At 41.0% G+C, this 18,313-nt stretch overlaps 1 protein-coding gene across 1 annotated transcript in view; it reads left to right on the top strand.

Moving 5' to 3' along the window:
• The window catches only part of LOC128737075 (hemicentin-2), a gene marked incomplete at its 5' end in the record, with an annotated part of 63,393 nt that overhangs the window by 38,629 nt on the left and 6,451 nt on the right, over positions 1 to 18,313 (top strand). Inside the window, 3 exon segments of the mRNA XM_053831627.1 lie at positions 54 to 308; positions 11,094 to 11,354; positions 11,426 to 11,566. Of these exon segments, the coding sequence (XP_053687602.1) occupies positions 54 to 308; positions 11,094 to 11,354; positions 11,426 to 11,566 (657 nt within the window).

The following is an 18,313-nucleotide window of genomic DNA, read 5'->3' on the forward strand; positions in this document are numbered from 1 at the left end:
GCTTTGATGTTCCCATTTGCTAATACTAATAGGGCTGCATCTATGGTTTTTAGATCCTCCGGAAAACACCTCGCTCTCGAGTCCGGTCATTTCGGTGGAGGAAGGCAAGCTGCCACCACGGATCGTTTGCTCATCCCGCGCCTATCCGGAACCGGCCTTCTACTGGACGCGCAACGGGGAAATCATCGTGAAGGGAAGTTCGCTAATTGTGAATAATGTGATGGAACGGTCGGACGCCGGCAATTACACCTGCACCGCGTTCAACAAGCACGGCAATCATTCGACGGATGCAATCATCGACATACACTGTGAGTAAAAAAAAAACAGAAGCGGGATGCCAATGTAGATGCTACAGTGGGATTTTTAGCTCTTTTATTCGGAGGATTTTATTTTATAATGTAGTGGTTTTCAATTAATGTCCCCTTGCGGCGATGGCAATTTGCAAATGTTTCATATGCTGCTGTGATGCAGAATTTAAAATCACACAAAAGAAATGAACAGTTACTGTCGTCGCCGTCGTCCCGTGGCGTTGTGAGTGAATGCACTGTGGGTCAGTTCGTGAAAAAATGACAATAATGGGACACTGTATGAACGACATTGTTGCGAGCCCCCGTCTGCCAATAATAATAATGGCATTTTATGTTGGTTACCATTTCATCGACTTCTCACATTAATCTACATGTGTTATGGATTATTAATGTTCTTTTAACAAGCTGTATATTTCATATCCAGCATGACAAACCACACTTAATAATAATATTAACCTGATTTATTGGCACACAATTATAACACAATTACTACGAAATCCAACCACAGTATTGTATCGACGCTCAATGATTTTAATTTTAATTTTACTTATTTAACTTTAACTCACGATGGCCTTATTGAGGTGAATCTATGGAAAAAGCCAATTTGAGTTAATACCATTGGAATTATTCTGATATCGACCACCACCTTATTGTTTTTTCTCATTCAAATCATCAAGAAAATACAATTATAGGTTTAGAATTATCACCAACTCAAACCAGTGCATAACTACTGTGGATTCTATATAATAAAAATGGTCTAATGAAAAATCTAATTATACTAAAACTAAGACAACTTTCCACCTGAACCGGGTAATTCCACCCATCCATCAATTTCAAATACGATTCTGTTTAATTGGGAATCTCACTATTATTTACGTGTAATGTGTTGCATTTCTTTTAACCCTCCAGCCTCCACTGACCCTCACACCAAAGAGCTCATATCGAGAGTCCTCCGGTAGTGGATACTTACTAACAAAAATTAACGCAACGAACGTGGAGTATAAAACTACAACAAGAAAGACAAAGAGAAATCCCAATGCACAGTGGTTTGATTGCTCTGGAATCGTGAACTTTTTTAATAACTCTTTTCATAGGGTTTTTTTATCAATATGGCGTCTTCGGAAGAATTTCTGTATATCAACAGACGCAACGATTGGTGGTTAGTATTAGTTCAGAACTCAAACACAGGTGACGCTGCAAAATTTAACTTTCTAATTTGATGATATAGAGCTATAGTCCGTTGTAGAAAGTTTTAGATAATCTTATTATGAAGCTTTTTGCTGAAAACATTATTCCTCTAAGTATCACAGTTTTTGAGATATTAGGCGTCTTTCATGACGGACCCCGAAAAATCGGAGTTTTCACTGTGGTTTCAAAACTATGTGATTTAGAGAAAAATAATGTTCTGCAAACATTTGCATCTATTAAAATTACACACTTTTGCAGGAGAAAATAAACACGTAGCTTCTATACAGAGCGAGTTATTGAACGATTTCGGTAAAAATTAGCCATATTTCGTACTGCTATACAATAAAAAGTTGGAAAAACTGGCGACCGAGATATAATTAAAGTGAAAGTACATTCAAAACTGATCTTAAAACATGCTCAAAGTCATTTGTCTCTTTTAGTATCTTCATCATTTAATTTGAATTTCCAAAAAGTGTTACTCAGTCTTTTGGAGACATATATAACATAATGTTTACTATATCCCATCGCCCTGTTAACAGCAGGGTACGATGCTAATCTAGCAAACCAGTCGTCGTACTAATCTCGGCTGTGTGGTACTGCTAGAGTTTAAAAGGATCATTACACTCGCCCTGTAAATGTCCTGTACTCTAATAACCGGCTGCGAAGTCTGTCGTTAAAGAAGAGTATTGTCTCAAAGACGGTTATACCCAATTAAATGAGTTATTAAAAAAATTCACGATTCCAGAGCATTCAAACCACTGTGCACTGGATTAAACATTAGATTAGCATTTTTATTTGAATTCGGACTTGCCAATTCGTATATTGGATCAAAATTGAACTAAAAAATGGTCTTAAAACTGGACCTGAACTGGAAATTGCAATAGGACTTTGAGTTAAGCATAAATTGGAATTAAATTAAACTAGATGTTGAGCTCAAATTGGGCTTGAAATTAGACTCGAAAGCAACTTGCAATCAGATTTGAATTTGACTTGAAATTGGAGTGGATGTTGGTTATAAAATTAGACTTTATTCAAATCAGAGCTGAAATAGGAATTAAATTGGACTTGCGATTGGCTCTTAAATGGGACATTAAATAAGGCTTGAAATTGGATCACAATTCAACTTCAAATTGTACTTAAAATTGGGCTTGAAATTGCACTCCAAATTAGTCTTGTTATTGGACTTCTGGAATCTGAGTTGAAATTGAAGTTAAATTAGACATGAAATTGGATTTAAAACCGGATTAGACTTATATTGAACTTGAGATCAGAGATGAAATTGGAATTAAATTAGACACGGAATTAAACCTGAAATTTGATTTGAAATCAGGCTTGCAATTGGATTTGCAACTGGACCCATTGCTCCATTGAGCTAGAAAATTCCAGCTTGAAATCGGTGATGAAATAGAAATTTCAATAGACTGGAAATTGACTATTAAATGTACCTCAATTGAATTTCAAATTGAAGTTGAAATTAGAATTGCATTTGCCTTTAAACCGAACATTAAATCGCAACGGAAATCGGAGATGCAATTGGAACTAAATTAGACTCGGAATTGAACTTAGCATGGGACATTAAATTGGATAGACCAAATTAGATTCGAGATCGGAGGTGAAAATGGAATTAAATTATACTTGGAATTGCACTCTAGAGCTAGAGTTAGAGCTAGAGTTAGAGCTAGAGCTACAGCTAGAGCTAGAGCTAGAGTTAGAGCTAGAGCTAGAGCTAGAGCTAGAGCTAGAGCTAGAGTTAGAGCTAGAGTTAGAGCTAGAGCTACAGCTAGAGCTAGAGCTAGAGCTAGAGCTAGAGTTAGAGCTAGAGCTAGAGCTAGAGCTAGAGCTAGAGCTAGAGCTAGAGCTAGAGCTAGAGCTAGAGCTAGAGCTAGAGCTAGAGCTAGAGCTAGAGCTAGAGCTAGAGCTAGAGCTAGAGCTAGAGCTAGAGCTAGAGCTAGAGCTAGAGCTAGAGCTAGAGCTAGAGCTAGAGCTAGAGCTAGAGCTAGAGCTAGAGCTAGAGCTAGAGCTAGAGCTAGAGCTAGAGCTAGAGCTAGAGCTAGAGCTAGAGCTAGAGCTAGAGCTAGAGCTAGAGCTGGAGCTAGAGCCAGAGCTAGAGTAATCTGCCGACAACTACATGCGAATATTAGATGAGGCACTGCATTCTTCCGATGAATCAGGTTCTTCATCCCTCGTAGACGGTTGGGGCAGAATACGCTTGACCATCGGAGGCACTAGGTGACGAACCCCGGAGTATACGAAATGATTGGTTTGATGGGGAATGTCAAAAATATCTTGGAAGTTGCAGAAGCAGGCGGAGCGGAAGTTAGCCTAGGAGTGACAATGGAAGATTGTAATGTCCCAGTAGCTGATGTTCAAGAAGTCAAACAAAAAATCGCGTTTCTGAAGACCAACAAAGCCACCAGTATATCAAAATTGCCGAGAAACGCTGGCAATAGCTACATACTGGGTTATTTCCAAGATTTGGGAGATATAACGCTGGTACATCGCCTACAATCCTGTCAAACCGGCTATTACGGAGGGCACAAAGCTTTGTTGGGAATTATTAGATGGGCAACCAAGTTTTCACCATCCGGCAAATGCAGTAGAAATGTCAGCAGTACAACGTACCCACGCACCACAAGTTTATTGTCTTCAAAGCAGCATACGATGCAGTCGATCGAGATCAGCTATCGCAAATAATACACGAACAGAGTTTTCTGGACAAACTGACGTGACTGGCTCAGAGCTACATCGAGGATCGAATGAGGTGTTTGGTGCGCACTTCGGGGACACTCCCGAGTCTCTTCGATGGGTTATCCTGCATGCTCTTCAACATCACTCTTGAGGGAGTGATCCAACGAGCGGGCATCGATACAAGAGGCACAGTTTTCACCAAAGGCAGCCAACTGTTAGGATTCGCAGATGACTTTGTTATCAACTTTGTTAGAAACTTTGCAATCTTCGCCAGACTGAACGCGGAGTCTAGGAGGATTGTATTAAAAATAATTGCGTCGAAGACCAACTACATTAAACAAAGAGGCTCAAAGGAGACAAACGCGCGCCCCTCACGGACGGTAACTGTTGACGGCGACGAACTAGAGGTGGTAGATGCGTTCGTGTATTTGGGATTCGAGCGAAAAGTGCTGCGGACGATATTTGGCAGAATACAAATTGAATGCGGAAAGGCGTCTGAATGACGAGCTACAGATACTGCTTAGAGAGATTCCCATCGTACATCTGGCGAAAGTCGGTAGACTACCGTAGGCCGAACTTGCCCCATGCCGTACGGACACCAGTGCCGGACGACAGTGCGACGAAAACGGTTCTCTTTAACTACGCCACCGAAACCAGAGGGGAATATAGGGGCTCAACGTGCAAAATGGCTCGTCCAAGTCGATCCAAGATGATTTGCGACTCCTGAAACGCCTGGGAAACTGGTGACGAGAGGCCCGAGTTGAAGAATGAAATAAAGTTGGTGAAAGACGAATGTGTGGCGAAGTTTCAAAACCTTGACGTTGCACTGGATTTTCTTAACGCAAGAGTGGACGGTACATCGCAGAAAATCGGAGCCCTGCAGAACCGAAATGAGCTTATTTTAAGCGGAATTCCCTTCAAAAACGGGGAAAACTTGCACTCAACGTGAAAGGCAATTGGAAGGCACATAGCTGTGAACGATACGACAATCGCAGCTCGATCTTTTCCTAACCAACAGAAACGAGAAGGTCTTGCGATTTGGACAAGTAAGCTTTCCTGGGTTATCGCAGCACGATTTAATTTTTATGTCCGTTGATTTTGACGTCTCTCCGTCCTCAGTCTGCGTACTTATCGAGACTCCGCCAATTTTGATCCGCATGACTTAGAAAACGAAATTATGATTATCCCCTGGAACCAGTTCTACGCGGTGGAAAACCCGAACGATTCTTTAGAATTTTTCAATGCACATATCAAAAGAGTGCATGATATGTGCATCCCTCTCCGTGTTAGTACCAATTGCCGTCGCTATAATCCATGGTTCACTGACAGTGTACGTCAGTCCCTGCACGAGCGTGATATAGCGTACAAAGACTGGCTGCAAGCTCGAAAACCTTATGGCAGCGTTTGAAGAGTCTTGGAGTCGACAAGAGTAAACACCCACAGCCTTGTGATTTCGATCCAGATGATGCTAATCGTGCTTTCTCAGCAAACTTTACAAATAGTTCTCGCCGGGGTGAAATACCTGTAAACTCGGAAATCGGTACGTCTTTCAGTTTCTGCTTTCAACCAGTGCACGACTGGGAAGTCGTCAACGCCATCTGGGACATCAAGTCGAACGCCGTCGGAATGGACGGTGTGCCCATTAAATTTGTGAAGATCATCCTACCTACATTACATATTTATTTAATATGTTTATCGAGGTCTCCACTTTTCCCGACTTCTGGAAGCATGCAAAAGTCTTACCATTGAAGAAAAAGACTCATTTGAATGACATCAGTAATCTGCGACCCATCAGTATACTTTGTGCGTTGTCGGAGGCTTTTGAGAGGCTTCTTAAACAGCAAATGGTATCCTACATAGAAGGTAATGGCTTTTTGACGGACTATCAGGCCGGCTTCCGTCAAGGACATAGCATCAAAACCGCAGCTCTTCGAGTGTATGACGACTTAGCATCCATTGTCGACAAAAAATGTTCCGGTATATTGGTGCTGCTCGACTTCTCAACGACTTTTGATACAATTCCACACAGTAAACTAGTGACAAAACTGAGCGCTCAGTTCAATTTTTCCTCCACTGCCGTGAGTCTGATGAGATCGTACCTACTTGGAAGACAACAGACAGTTTTTTGTGGGGACCGCTGCACACGTAGTATGGACGTGCCCGTCCGGCGTTCCTCAAGTTTCTGTGCTGGGCCCGTTACATTTCTGCTGCCATATAAACGATCTGCCGGCGGTCATAAAGTACTGTTCAATTCAAATTTATGCCGACGATGTGCAGCTTTATGTCGGTATGCCAGGTCCTTGTTCGCGCGAATTAGTTAGAGTGGTAAACGCTGATCTTGAACGAGTTGCGGATTGGTCACGACGGAATAAGCTTCTTGTGAATCCTGCCAAGAGCCAAGCTCTCTTCATCACAAATCGGCGTCGCAGAGCCAGACGCACTGTTTTGCCAGCACCTGGACTTGTATGATGATGATGATGATGGTCCCACCTCATACCCCTACAACGGTTTGAGCGGGACGATTTATCTAATTATTTATGATATAACAATGTAGCCAGGTGATAAAAACAAATAGCGAACTGGCTTTTAATACAGACATATCAAACTTTCAAGTGAATATCAAAATTTCAAAAAATGTCCAAGGCAAGTCCAAAACGTTTCCAACCCGAAAATTATCTGGACTTGATTAGGAATCGAACCTAATATTTTGAGCTACAGCTAGTCAGAATTGGTTCTAGATAACGATCTAGAACTACGAGGGAGATCCTGCAGTCTTTTGGCACTCGGTACCGCCGTGAGCGATGGTATACGAGTTCCAAAGTCCACAAGCGAACCCAAGCCTGTCCAGCTGCTGCTCCGAACCCTTTGTTCAGGACTTTAACCTGATCATTCAATTTCAAGATTATCTATGTCTGTTCTCGCGCGCGTGGCTCAAACATGTGTAGTCTGCTCTATACTTTTTTAAATTAATAATAATAACAATTTTAAATCCATCATCATCAGTGAACAAGATAACTTAATATATCCAAAAAATATACAAAAATTAAAAAATATACAATCTTCTTGAATCAATACAAAAAATAAATCAAATTACGTCTATAAAGTAGCTTTAATGTGTAAAATGCATAGCCTTTTGAATTCTGCCATTGTTGCTGCACGTTTTATTTGTCGCGGCATCGAATTAAAAAAGTTAATTCCTTTGTACAACAGAGAGTTCTGTGATCTTCCAAACAAAAAATGTGGTGTTCTGCATCTTCCGCGTTTCTAGTGTTGTACGTATGCAAATCATTTCCCCTTTCAATTCGATCACACAAATATCGAGGCAGCATTCCATTAAGAATTTTATAAAGAAACACCATTGTCAAAAAATAAACTCTTTGCTTCACAGAAAGCCATTGCAATGTATCCAACGTAATATGTGAGGAAGTGTATCTATTACATCTTAAAATTAATCGCATAACTTTATTTTGTAAGCGCTGCAACTTCAATAAATGTGTTTCGTTTGCAATGAACAAGATGGATGAAGAAAAATCTATATGCATTGAAATGATTGATTTATATAAAAGAATTTTACTACAAATTGTCAATTCATTTTTTAAGCGGCACAAAACACCGTACTTTTTAGCCATTTTCTTGATGACATTATCGATGTGAGACTTAAAATTTAACTTGTCATCAATGATTACTCCAAGATACTTTAGTTCATTTACACAATCAATTGCCTCACCATCAATTACAACGTTTACGTCTGGTCTGGAGTTGGCTGAAATAATCATATATTTTGTCTTGGTAATGTTGAGTTTAAGCTTTAACCAATCCGAAATATAATGTAAATCTTGGTTCAGAAGTGTTACAATTTCATTGGGATCCTTAGCCGAAATGAATAGAACAGTGTCGTCAGCAAATAAATTCATGTCGCAGAACCGTAAAACTCGTTTCATGTCATTTATATAAATTATGAACAAAAGCGGCCCTAATACACTCCCTTGCGGTACACCAAGTGCATTAGCTATGGACTCAGAATTAAAATTATCAAAGCGAGTCTTCTGAGTTCTATCACATAAATAGCTTTCAAACCATTTATATGCTAGCCCTCCAATACCAAATCGCTTCAAGGTTTGTAACAATAAGGGCCTGGAGATTGTCTCAAACGCGCGTTTTAGATCCAAAAATACAGCAAGAATAGTTTCTTTAGCTTCGATTTTTTCAACAAACCAATTATTCTCAACAGATTCGTTTGTACGAATGTTGAATTCAATTGATTCCCTGGCGTAAATAGCAACACCACCAGTATGCCTAGAATGCGAAAGGCAAAAAGCAACTTTATAACCCGGTATACTATATTGGTTAAAGGCATCAGCGTCCACTACACAAGTTTCAGCTAGTGCTACCAACATTGGACGTTTTATTTCTACAAGATATCGCAAAGCAACATAATTTGTAGATAAACCAGCAATATTCATATAGACTATTTCTAATTTCCCATCGCATTGCAATTCCTTTTGTTGCTATTTACTTGACAATATGTTGCTCTTTCTTTTTTCATACAGCCTCCGATAAACCGAACACTGTGAGCTAGATGCTGGATGTTTTACGTCCAAATTCATATTAAGTTCTTTATTTGATTTTATACAATTGACGCAATTAAATTCAGTTGAAGAGCAATCGGATGTTTTATGATTTCCACTACACTTAGAGCATGTTTCAGTATTAACACACTCCGTGCTTTTGTGGCCAAATTCTCTACATTTAAAGCAACGCAAAACATTAACGGCCTCTTTAACAGGACACTTATCCCACCCGATGCCTACTTTACCAGCATTCATCAAGCTTTTATAAGTGTCTTTGTCAACTTCAATTACTACATTATATTTGTTATATTTGAAGCGTGGATTTTCATATTGCGCAATTATTTTTACTTCATTAATGCCGATGTTCTCGTTTTGACTCTTAAGCAAGTCAACGAAAACATCGGGGGAATACTGATCACTCATTCCTACAATTTTAACCTTCGGTTTAGCAATTGTAGGAATAACAGCGTTAAACTGTCCACCCAGATTGCTTTGAATGTCATTTTTCATGACTTCAATGTCATCCCCTATTGCACACTCAGTAATAATCGAACCATTTTTCCCGTTTCTAAAGTTACTAATTTTGTGTTTTTTGGATTTAATGTTCTTTTTAAAAAAGATCTAGTATCTTCATTAGATTGAGAAGACTCAACCGGTTTGGATGGACAAAGTAACGAATGGTCAGAAAGTGCTAGTAACCTAGGATTTATCTTCCAAAATGATTTGCGGTGGGATCGCCTGATAGCACAGCTGTGCGGAAAGATCTATGCTAGTCTACGAACGCTTTACTGCTGTACTCCCTTTGCACCGACTGCCACCAAACTGTTGCTCTTCAAATCGCTGATCCTGCCGCATTTCCTGTTTGGCGATGTTCTTCACATTCGCCCCAGCGCAAGCTCCCTGAATCGACTGCGTGTCGCACTAAACTGCTGTGTGAGATTTGTGTACGGACTGAGTCGCTACGACCATGTGAGTCACCTTCACCAGAACCTGATTGGTTGCCCTATACAATGTTTTTACGTCTATCGGTCGTGCGTTTTCCTGTGAAATTTAATGAAAACACAGTCACCTAGTACTCTTCATCGAAAGCTGATCCAAACTCATGGACGCCGCTTACAAAGACTGATACTACCAGCCAATAGCACGACAACCTATGCTAATTCATTGTTCGTTAGAGGTGTGGTAAATTGGAATTCTTTGCCGCCCGCTGTTAAGCGCTCATCGTCGGAAGCAAAATTTCAAGAGAGACTGCATCAATTTTCATAACCGAGCAGACTAAAATATTTTTGTTATGATTAAATCCAAGAGAATAGCCCAGATAATGTATGTCGTATTATTATGTAATTAATTAAGTATTAAAATGGAATTTGTAACTATTGGGTAATCGGAGGTAGCAATTTTCAAAAGATTTATATCTTACGCTACTGGACAATTAATAAATGAAAAATGAAATAAATAACATTGAAAATAATCGTTTTTTCTTGTTGTCATGGTGTAAGGATTAAAACGATTATAATTTTTTGTATTGTTGCTGGAATTTTGCGACTTTTGATTACGTTAATGTCTTTATAAGATATATATTTTTAATGAAGTTGAGGTTTGATAGTATAATGGAGACGCATGGCGTCTTGTTTGTAATTACGAAAAAAAGGGATATTTCCGGCAACGAAATAGGCATTTCTTGCTCTGCTCTTAATGATATGCAGAAGTCATTTTTTACGCGTCTATTGTTACGCAAATTCTTAATTCCCGCGGTTATTTTTAAGTACAGTTTTGCGCAATTTTTTGTACACGAATTTCCAAGTTAAAATAATTTTGCGCAAAACTATTGCAGTATTTTCAATCAATTTATTTGTGTGAGATTGTTCGATTACACCACTTACAAGTCGATGAAACACAATCTAGCCACGAATATAAAACAGTATTGCATTAAAATAATTTAAAATTTGATTTGATTTCCTGTTTGATGTTTACTTAAATAGTGTTTACTTAAATAGAATTGAAGTTTTATATTTATTCATACATATTTGACCCACAGTGCATAAGGCGTCGCACACACACGCACAGTTTCACGCATTAGCGCTTCCTCAAATCGCACCTCTAGATTCATTCGAAAATCATCTTCATTAACTGGCAGACGACGAACGAACAGTGAAACGGCCTACTTTGTGCGCTCTTACAAGACTGATCACGTTGATAGAATTTTCTTTGTTCGGAGCGAGCATATCTACTGCAATCGAACTAGGATAATGGTTTCCTGCTGTTGAATCGGCTGCTTGCTGCAGAATGATACTTTGAATAAACGGTTTGTGTGTGTGATGATTATTGTTACTTGCAGATAAACCCACCTGCAGCATCATTCGCAAGGAAGTGAACGACGAGGACGTTCTGGTTTGCACGGCCAACGGCAGCCCACGGGAGTCGGAGTTTGAGTGGAGTCTCAAGTACGAAAATGACACGCTGCAGAACCACAAGACGCGTGGCGATGCCTACGAGAGCACACTGGTTCTGGATAGTGACGTTTCCGCCATGCGAACGTACGTTTGCATCGCCAGCAACAGCGTCGGAATGGGAACACCGTGCGAAATCGAAGTGGCAGGTAGGTGATTGTGTGAATTAATTTCCCATCTTCGATTTGTACCAGCCTTTTATCGCCTTTGTCCTCCGTAGGATACGTTGCCTGGTGGCTTAAGGGGGACATTTTGACGCCCTACATACTGGTTGCGGCCGTTGCAGCACTGCTCCTAGCAGTGATACTGATTTGTGTTATCGTCATCTGCCTTTGCCGCCGCAAGAGACGGCAGGACAAATGTAAGTACACCTAATTCGAAGCCCGAGTCCGAGTCGGCACTTTTAATCACACCTAGAGTTCTCACACGAATCATTGTCCCATCTAGTACATCTCGTCTGTCTCCTTCTTCTCCTCTTAGTCTTCTAGTACCTTCTTTCAGAGGTAGACAAAAGTCACTCGACAGGTAGTATTACTATAGGAAGTTCATTATTCCGTGCTGTGCTTTCCACCATCTAGTTGTGATATATACCTAGACGTTTCACTAGTTTGATAATAATTAGCTGCAACCAACTGTTTCAAGCAATTTCATAAATCTAACCCTCACAGTCATCCGTATTACGGTTTCATCGTCACTATGTTTTTAAAAATTTATCATTTTGGAAATTCCAAGCTCTGGCAGAATTAACAGCATTTGATTACTCACTGCGGGGAAAAGAAAAAAAGCTTTTCTACTCAAACACTTGATGCACATGAATATCGCACTACGAGAATCTCACGGGATTTATTTCAGTTAATAAACACAATATTCAAATAATTCAAAATCTTCTAGATTCCCAACAAAAAAAACTTTAATGAGAGTTTTCTTTTGACATAGGACTAATTCTTACGGCAAGGTTGGATGTCATTCCAAAAAATCTATACACGAAAATTGGTTAGGTTTTAAACATTAACCCCTCTAAGGTCTACATCATTTTTAGCACCGCAAAATTCACTAAAATGGCCATAACTTTTTTATCTTTTGATATTTTTTCATCAAATTTGGGAATTTTGCCGAAAATATTTTCTATTTTCATAATATCTATAGATAATGGCCATATGCCATATGGTCCCGGAGTTATTCCGGAGTTCCTTGGAGGACCGAGATGTGGCTATTTTAGATAAAGTTGCCAAATATCTAAAATTTGTTTAAAATTTTTCCGGGACCTGGAATCGGCCATATGGCCTCTGAAAGACATGATATGATCACCAATCACTATTTTATCGTATGCTGATGTTTTTTGATATGCGACACGACATAGTTTACTGTTGCTGAAATGTCCCTGTATGGGAACCGGTTCCGGATTTATGGTGTCCCCCCGGATCCGGATGGCGCGCACCATGGCTCATAACTGCGGCAAAGTAACTGATATGTCCACAGTCGATGATATGTTTTCAAAAATCAACAGATTTCAAACAAATTTTAGATATTTGGCAACTTTATCTAAAAAAGCCATATCTCGGTCCCCTAAGGAACTCCGCAATAACTCCGGGACCATATGGCATATAGCCATTATCTATAGGTATTATGAAAATAGAAAATATTTTCGGCAAAATTCCCAAATTTGGTGAAAAAATATTGAAAAATAAAAAAGTTATGGCCATTTTAGTGAATTTTGCGGCGCCAAAAATGATGTAGACCTTAGAGGGGTTAATAGTTCAGCGATTTTCTGGTCAATTTTCAATATTTTTACACCGATCGATCCAAAAATCTTCTACGCATTGATCCAAAATGATCCAAAAAAACAGATCCTACCCAGATCAAGTACTGCCAAAAATTAACCAATCAACCAATCACATGTAAGCACGCATTTGCTTCCCAAGACCATGACAACCGACCTCCCTGTCTCCCTGTCTACCATACCAAAGATGATTCGTTTCGATTAAAGCTAAAATAATGTGATGTCCTGAAAGTAAATAATTTTGTTAAAGTGTAAATCCATACCTTTTCTTCAACCGATTCTATCGTTTGAACATTAAATCTTAAGTTTAAAGTTTAAACATTAAATTTTAATTCATAAACCCTTTTTGTTTTGTCTTGAGCTATCCATTCATTAAAGGCCACCGCGTAATCCTTTTGGACCCCTCCCCCACTCTTTATAATCGTCCAGACACTTGTACAGCTTTTTATGACCCATAAATTCACTTAATGAATGGTAAACAAAACCATTTGTCCTTATTTTGACCGAATTTTGCATCATTTGGGTGATAATGGCTTATGGCAAATAAATATTGATCCCGTCCGGTTTGTTCCGACCGGATGGTGCATCTCTGGAGCCTTAAAAATAACTCTATCCGTGTAGAGAGAAAACAACTTTATTGGACTACGGACAAAGTACAACTAAATCGATATATTCTTGAACTTAATATTACAATAGGTTCAATACATAATACATATATAAATTGATTCGCTTCGTGCCAACCTTCGTGTGTGGCGAAATCCAATGAGTTCTCCTGTTGGTAGCTCATTCGACTTTGCTAGCGAGGGAACGTCCATAAACATCCCCGCCTCCCTGAAGAAACGCCTTCAGTCATCCTCGGGTACTAACGGCAACAGACAAAGTTTTTCTACCGGGCGAACATAGATTCCGGTAGCAGTTTTTAGCGTTACCACGCGTGTGACGTTATCGTTTCCAGGATGCACCTTAAGAATGCGGCCAAGAAGCCACTTGTAGGGTAGTGAATTCTCATCTTGTAGTACCACTAATTCACCCACCTTTATCGGCACTGGAAGTTTACAGCGCTTCATACGTCCCTGAAGTAGGGTCAGGTACTTCCCTTTCCATCGAGCCCAGAAATGTTGGAGTTTCTGTTGTGTTGCTTGCCAATGTTTGAGACGATTTTCAGGAATTGCCTTGTAATTTTGATCTGGTACAGCTTGGATGCACCAGTTAAAAAATGGCCCGGTGTAAGAGGCTCTAAATCGATTGGGTCATCAGAAAGTGCGGTTAATGGCCGCGAATTTGTACAGGCCTCGACCTGCGTGAGTAGCGTCTGTAAATCCTCAAAATATACTACATGCTGTCCCAGAACCTTCAATAAATGAATCTCTGCCGAACGTACGGCTGCTTCCCAGATTCCCCCAAAGTGAGGGGAAGCGGGAGGATTAAAGTGCCAGCATATACCCTCTTTCGAACATTCCTTCACGATGCATTCGTGGTACTCTTTCTTCTTCAGATTCTGCAGCAGTTCCACCAGCTGATTTTTCGCGCCTACGAAATTGCGTCCGTTGTCGGAGAACATGTCCGAAGGTTTTCCTCTCCGTGCAACAAACCGTCGTAGTGCTTGAATAAATCTCTCCGTTGACAAATCCGTGACGAGTTCAATATGAACCGCCTTCGTAACTAGACAGATGAATACCGAAACATACGCCTTTACAACTGCCCTTCTTGGTGCCTGTCGATAATAGATGGGGCCGAAGTAGTCGACACCAGTTTTAGAGAATGGCCGTGTAGGTATAATCCTTGCAGCAGGTAAATCCGCCATGAACTGCTGTACTGCTGTAGGGCGAAAACGAAAACATGTTACGCAATTGTGAACGATTTCTTTTGCCAAATTACGGCCACTCAGAGGCCAAAACCGCAGTCGAACTGTCGCAAGTAATAATTGAGGCCCCGCATGAAGCAGCTGTCTGTGATAATGTTGTAGTAGCAATTTGGTAACCGCATGACGAGCAGGTACTACTGCTGGATGCTTAGCCTCTTCCGGCTGAACAGAATTAGATAGTCGTCCACCTATACGTATCACCTGTTCGCTTGAGAGAAAAGGGTTAAACCAACTGATTCGTGAAGATCGGCCCACCGTTTCGCCCTTCCGCAGCAATCTCACTTCTTGATCGAAAGTTTCCTCCTGTACAAGTCGCACGAGCACCCACTCTGCTTCTTGCAACTCACTGCTTGTTAAGAACCCTAATTGTAAATTTTGTCCATTTCGCTTGTTCCGCAAGTTTCCCAGAAATCGGATACAGTACGCCGTCTTTCTCAGCACATCAGTATAACTTGAAAATGTTTGCAATAGGTATGTGAGAAAAGAATTTTCTTCGGATACAACCAATGCCACCGCTGCCTGTCTCCTTTCCTCCATAGCGTGCGGTTCTGTAGAAATATAACCCTGCGATGGTCGTTGGATCGAAGCATCTCGGACCGTGCCACCAAAATTCATTTCGTGCAATCTCTTCGGGTAGCATACCTCGTGATATTAAGTCTGCTGGGTTTTGATCACCCGGAACGTGACCCCAGCTAGCGTCCTTAGTAAGGCCTTGTATTTTAGCAACACGGTTTGCGACGAAAGTAGTCCATGTCGCCGGAACTGCCCTTAACCATTGTAAAACTGTCGTTGAATCGCTCCAGAAGAATGCGTCTCCCTCAAAACGCATTGATGCATGAACTCGTTCGAATAATTCTGCAGCGATTAATGCTCCGCACAACTCCAGGCGCGGGAGAGATTGCCTTTTCAATGGAGCTACTCTTGATTTTGAAGCCAATAGAGATACTAATACCTGCCCTGTTCCATCAGTACATTTCAGATATACACAGGCTCCATAAGCTCTTTCGCTTGCATCTGAGAAAGTATGCATTTCCTGGCTCACAGTATTAGGCACCACCACACAACGCGGAATGCGAAGTTGATCAAGAGCTGGTAATTGAGCTTGAAAGCGACGCCAGTTTAATTCCACCGCTTCAGGAAGAAATTCGTCCCAACCCAATCTTCCGCCTCCCGGGCTAGGTAACATCCAAAGTTGTTGCATAAATAATTTTGCCGTAGTAATTACCGCTCTTACTAGCCCTAAAGGGTCGAAAAGAGTCGCAATAATCGAAAGCAGCATGCGTTTCGTCAGCCGTTTTGCCGCCTCCATCCGTGGGATATTGAATTGCAATTTAAACGCATCTGTTTTAGGTAACCAAATTAATCCTAATGTTTTTACGGTAGGGTCCGGATCCAATTCCACACCGTCATCTTGAATGGCCAAATCCTCCTTTGGAATACCCTCCAACGCCTTCGGTTGATTCGATGCCCATTTCCGTAAGTGAAATCCTCCGCTATGCATCATAGTAACGAGTTGTCTTGTTAGTTCGCACGTTGACGGTAAATCGTCTGCCCCGGAAATTAAGTCATCCATATAAATACCTTCCTGCGTAACCCTTGCAGCGAACGGGTAAGACTGCGTCTCATCCATAGCTAACTGTCGCAACGTCCTAGTGGCCAAGTATGGAGAGGGTTTCATCCCGTAGGTAATAGTGTTTAATTCGTACGTAGCAGGCCGCTCCGTCGTGTCGAACCGCCAAAGTATGTTCTGTAGTAATCTATCCGCTAAACGAGAACCTGTCGGAACATTTTTTCAATGTCTGCAACCGCCATAACCTGCCGTGTACGACAACGGAAGACAATTGACCTCAAATCGTCTTGTATGATCGGACCAGCGATTAGCCCATCATTCAGTGAAACACCCGATGTACTCCGACAAGATGCATCAAAGACCACTCTAACCTTTGTGGTCGTACTGCTTTCCTTCACTACGAGATGATGCGGCAGAAAATATCTTTTGCCACAAGTGTCGGTTACTTCCTCCACCTTCCTCATATGTCCTGAATTGAGGTACTCCGTTAAAAACTGACAATACCTTTCCCGTAGAAGAGGATCTCGTTCCAATCGCCTTTCCAGTCCTTGCAGCCTTCGAAATGCTATTTCTTTGGATTCTCCTAGCTTCATCATAACTGTATCATCCTTCGGTAGAGTGACTGTATACCGTCCATTTGCTGCCCGTTGGACTGTTCGGGCGAACGATTACAAAATTGTCGAAAAATGTAGGGTAAGTTAGCCTATAGTGGACTTCTTACCTATAGTGGACCTCTGGTACTGTTGCGGCGTTTATTAGTTTACCAGTTGAGCCCGAATTTTACGATCCGGAAAGTATAAATGTCTGTTCAGAATACAGAAAACTGTGGATACATTCCATTGGCCAATGTTTGCGAAGATGTTCTTCTATTGCATAATATAGCTCTTAGATGTTGTACATAAAAGAGTCAGCCGGAAACTGAAACAAATTGTTTTTATGATCGTATTGGATTTTATTTAACTAAATAAAAGCTTCTGGCTGTTTGCAACATTTATGTAGTCTGATTACAGTAAAATGTTGTTTAGAAAATTCTTAATCGTTTGCTATCATCAACTCATTTTTTAAAATTTTGCGACTTGGTCCAGTCTGATTTAACACCGACCATACGATATCGCGACAAGCAATCGGGTTGAGCAGGCGAGTCGAACAGTCGAATCAAGCAATCGAGTCCAGCAGTTGAATCAAGCTGTTCAGTCAAGCTGTTCAGTCAAGCAGTCCAGCCGAGTAGTTGAGTGTTGAGTCGAGCAGTCCAGTTGGGCAGTTGAATCGAGTGGTCGAGTCGAGCAGTTAAGTCGAGTAGTCCAGTCGAGCAGTTGAATCGAGTAGTCTATCGGACACTTGAGTCAAGCGGTTGAGTCGAGTAGTCCAGTCGCACTGTTTATTCGACCAATTGAGTCGAGTAGTCCAGTTGAGTCGAGCAGTCGAGTCGATCAGTCGACTCAAGTATTCTAGTCGAGCAGTTCAATCAAGCTGTTCAGTCAAGCAGTCCAGCCGAGTAGAGTCGAGCAGTCCAGTTGGGCAGTTCAACTGAGCAGTCGAGTCGAGCAGTTTAATCGTGCAGTTAAGTCGTGTAGTCCAGTCGAGCAGTTGAATCAAATAGTTAAGTCAAGGAATAGAGTCTAGGAGTCGGGCTGAGTGGCTAAGTCGAGCAGTCTAGTTGAGCAGTAAAATCAAGCTGTCCAGTCACGTAGTCCGGTCGAGCCGTTGAGTAAATCAGTTAAATCGAGGGGTAGAGTCGAGCAGTCAAATCTAGCAGACAAGTCGAGCAGTTAAATCGAACAGTCCAGTCGAGCAGTTAAGTTAAGTAGTCCAGTCGAGCAGTTGAATCGAGAAGTCTAGTCGGGCACGTGAGTCGAGCAGTCGAATCGAATGGTTTAGTCAAGCAGTCGGGTCC

The sequence above is a fragment of the Sabethes cyaneus genome, chromosome 2, assembly GCF_943734655.1.
Source record: "Sabethes cyaneus chromosome 2, idSabCyanKW18_F2, whole genome shotgun sequence".
Taxonomy (NCBI): Eukaryota; Metazoa; Arthropoda; class Insecta; order Diptera; family Culicidae; genus Sabethes; species Sabethes cyaneus.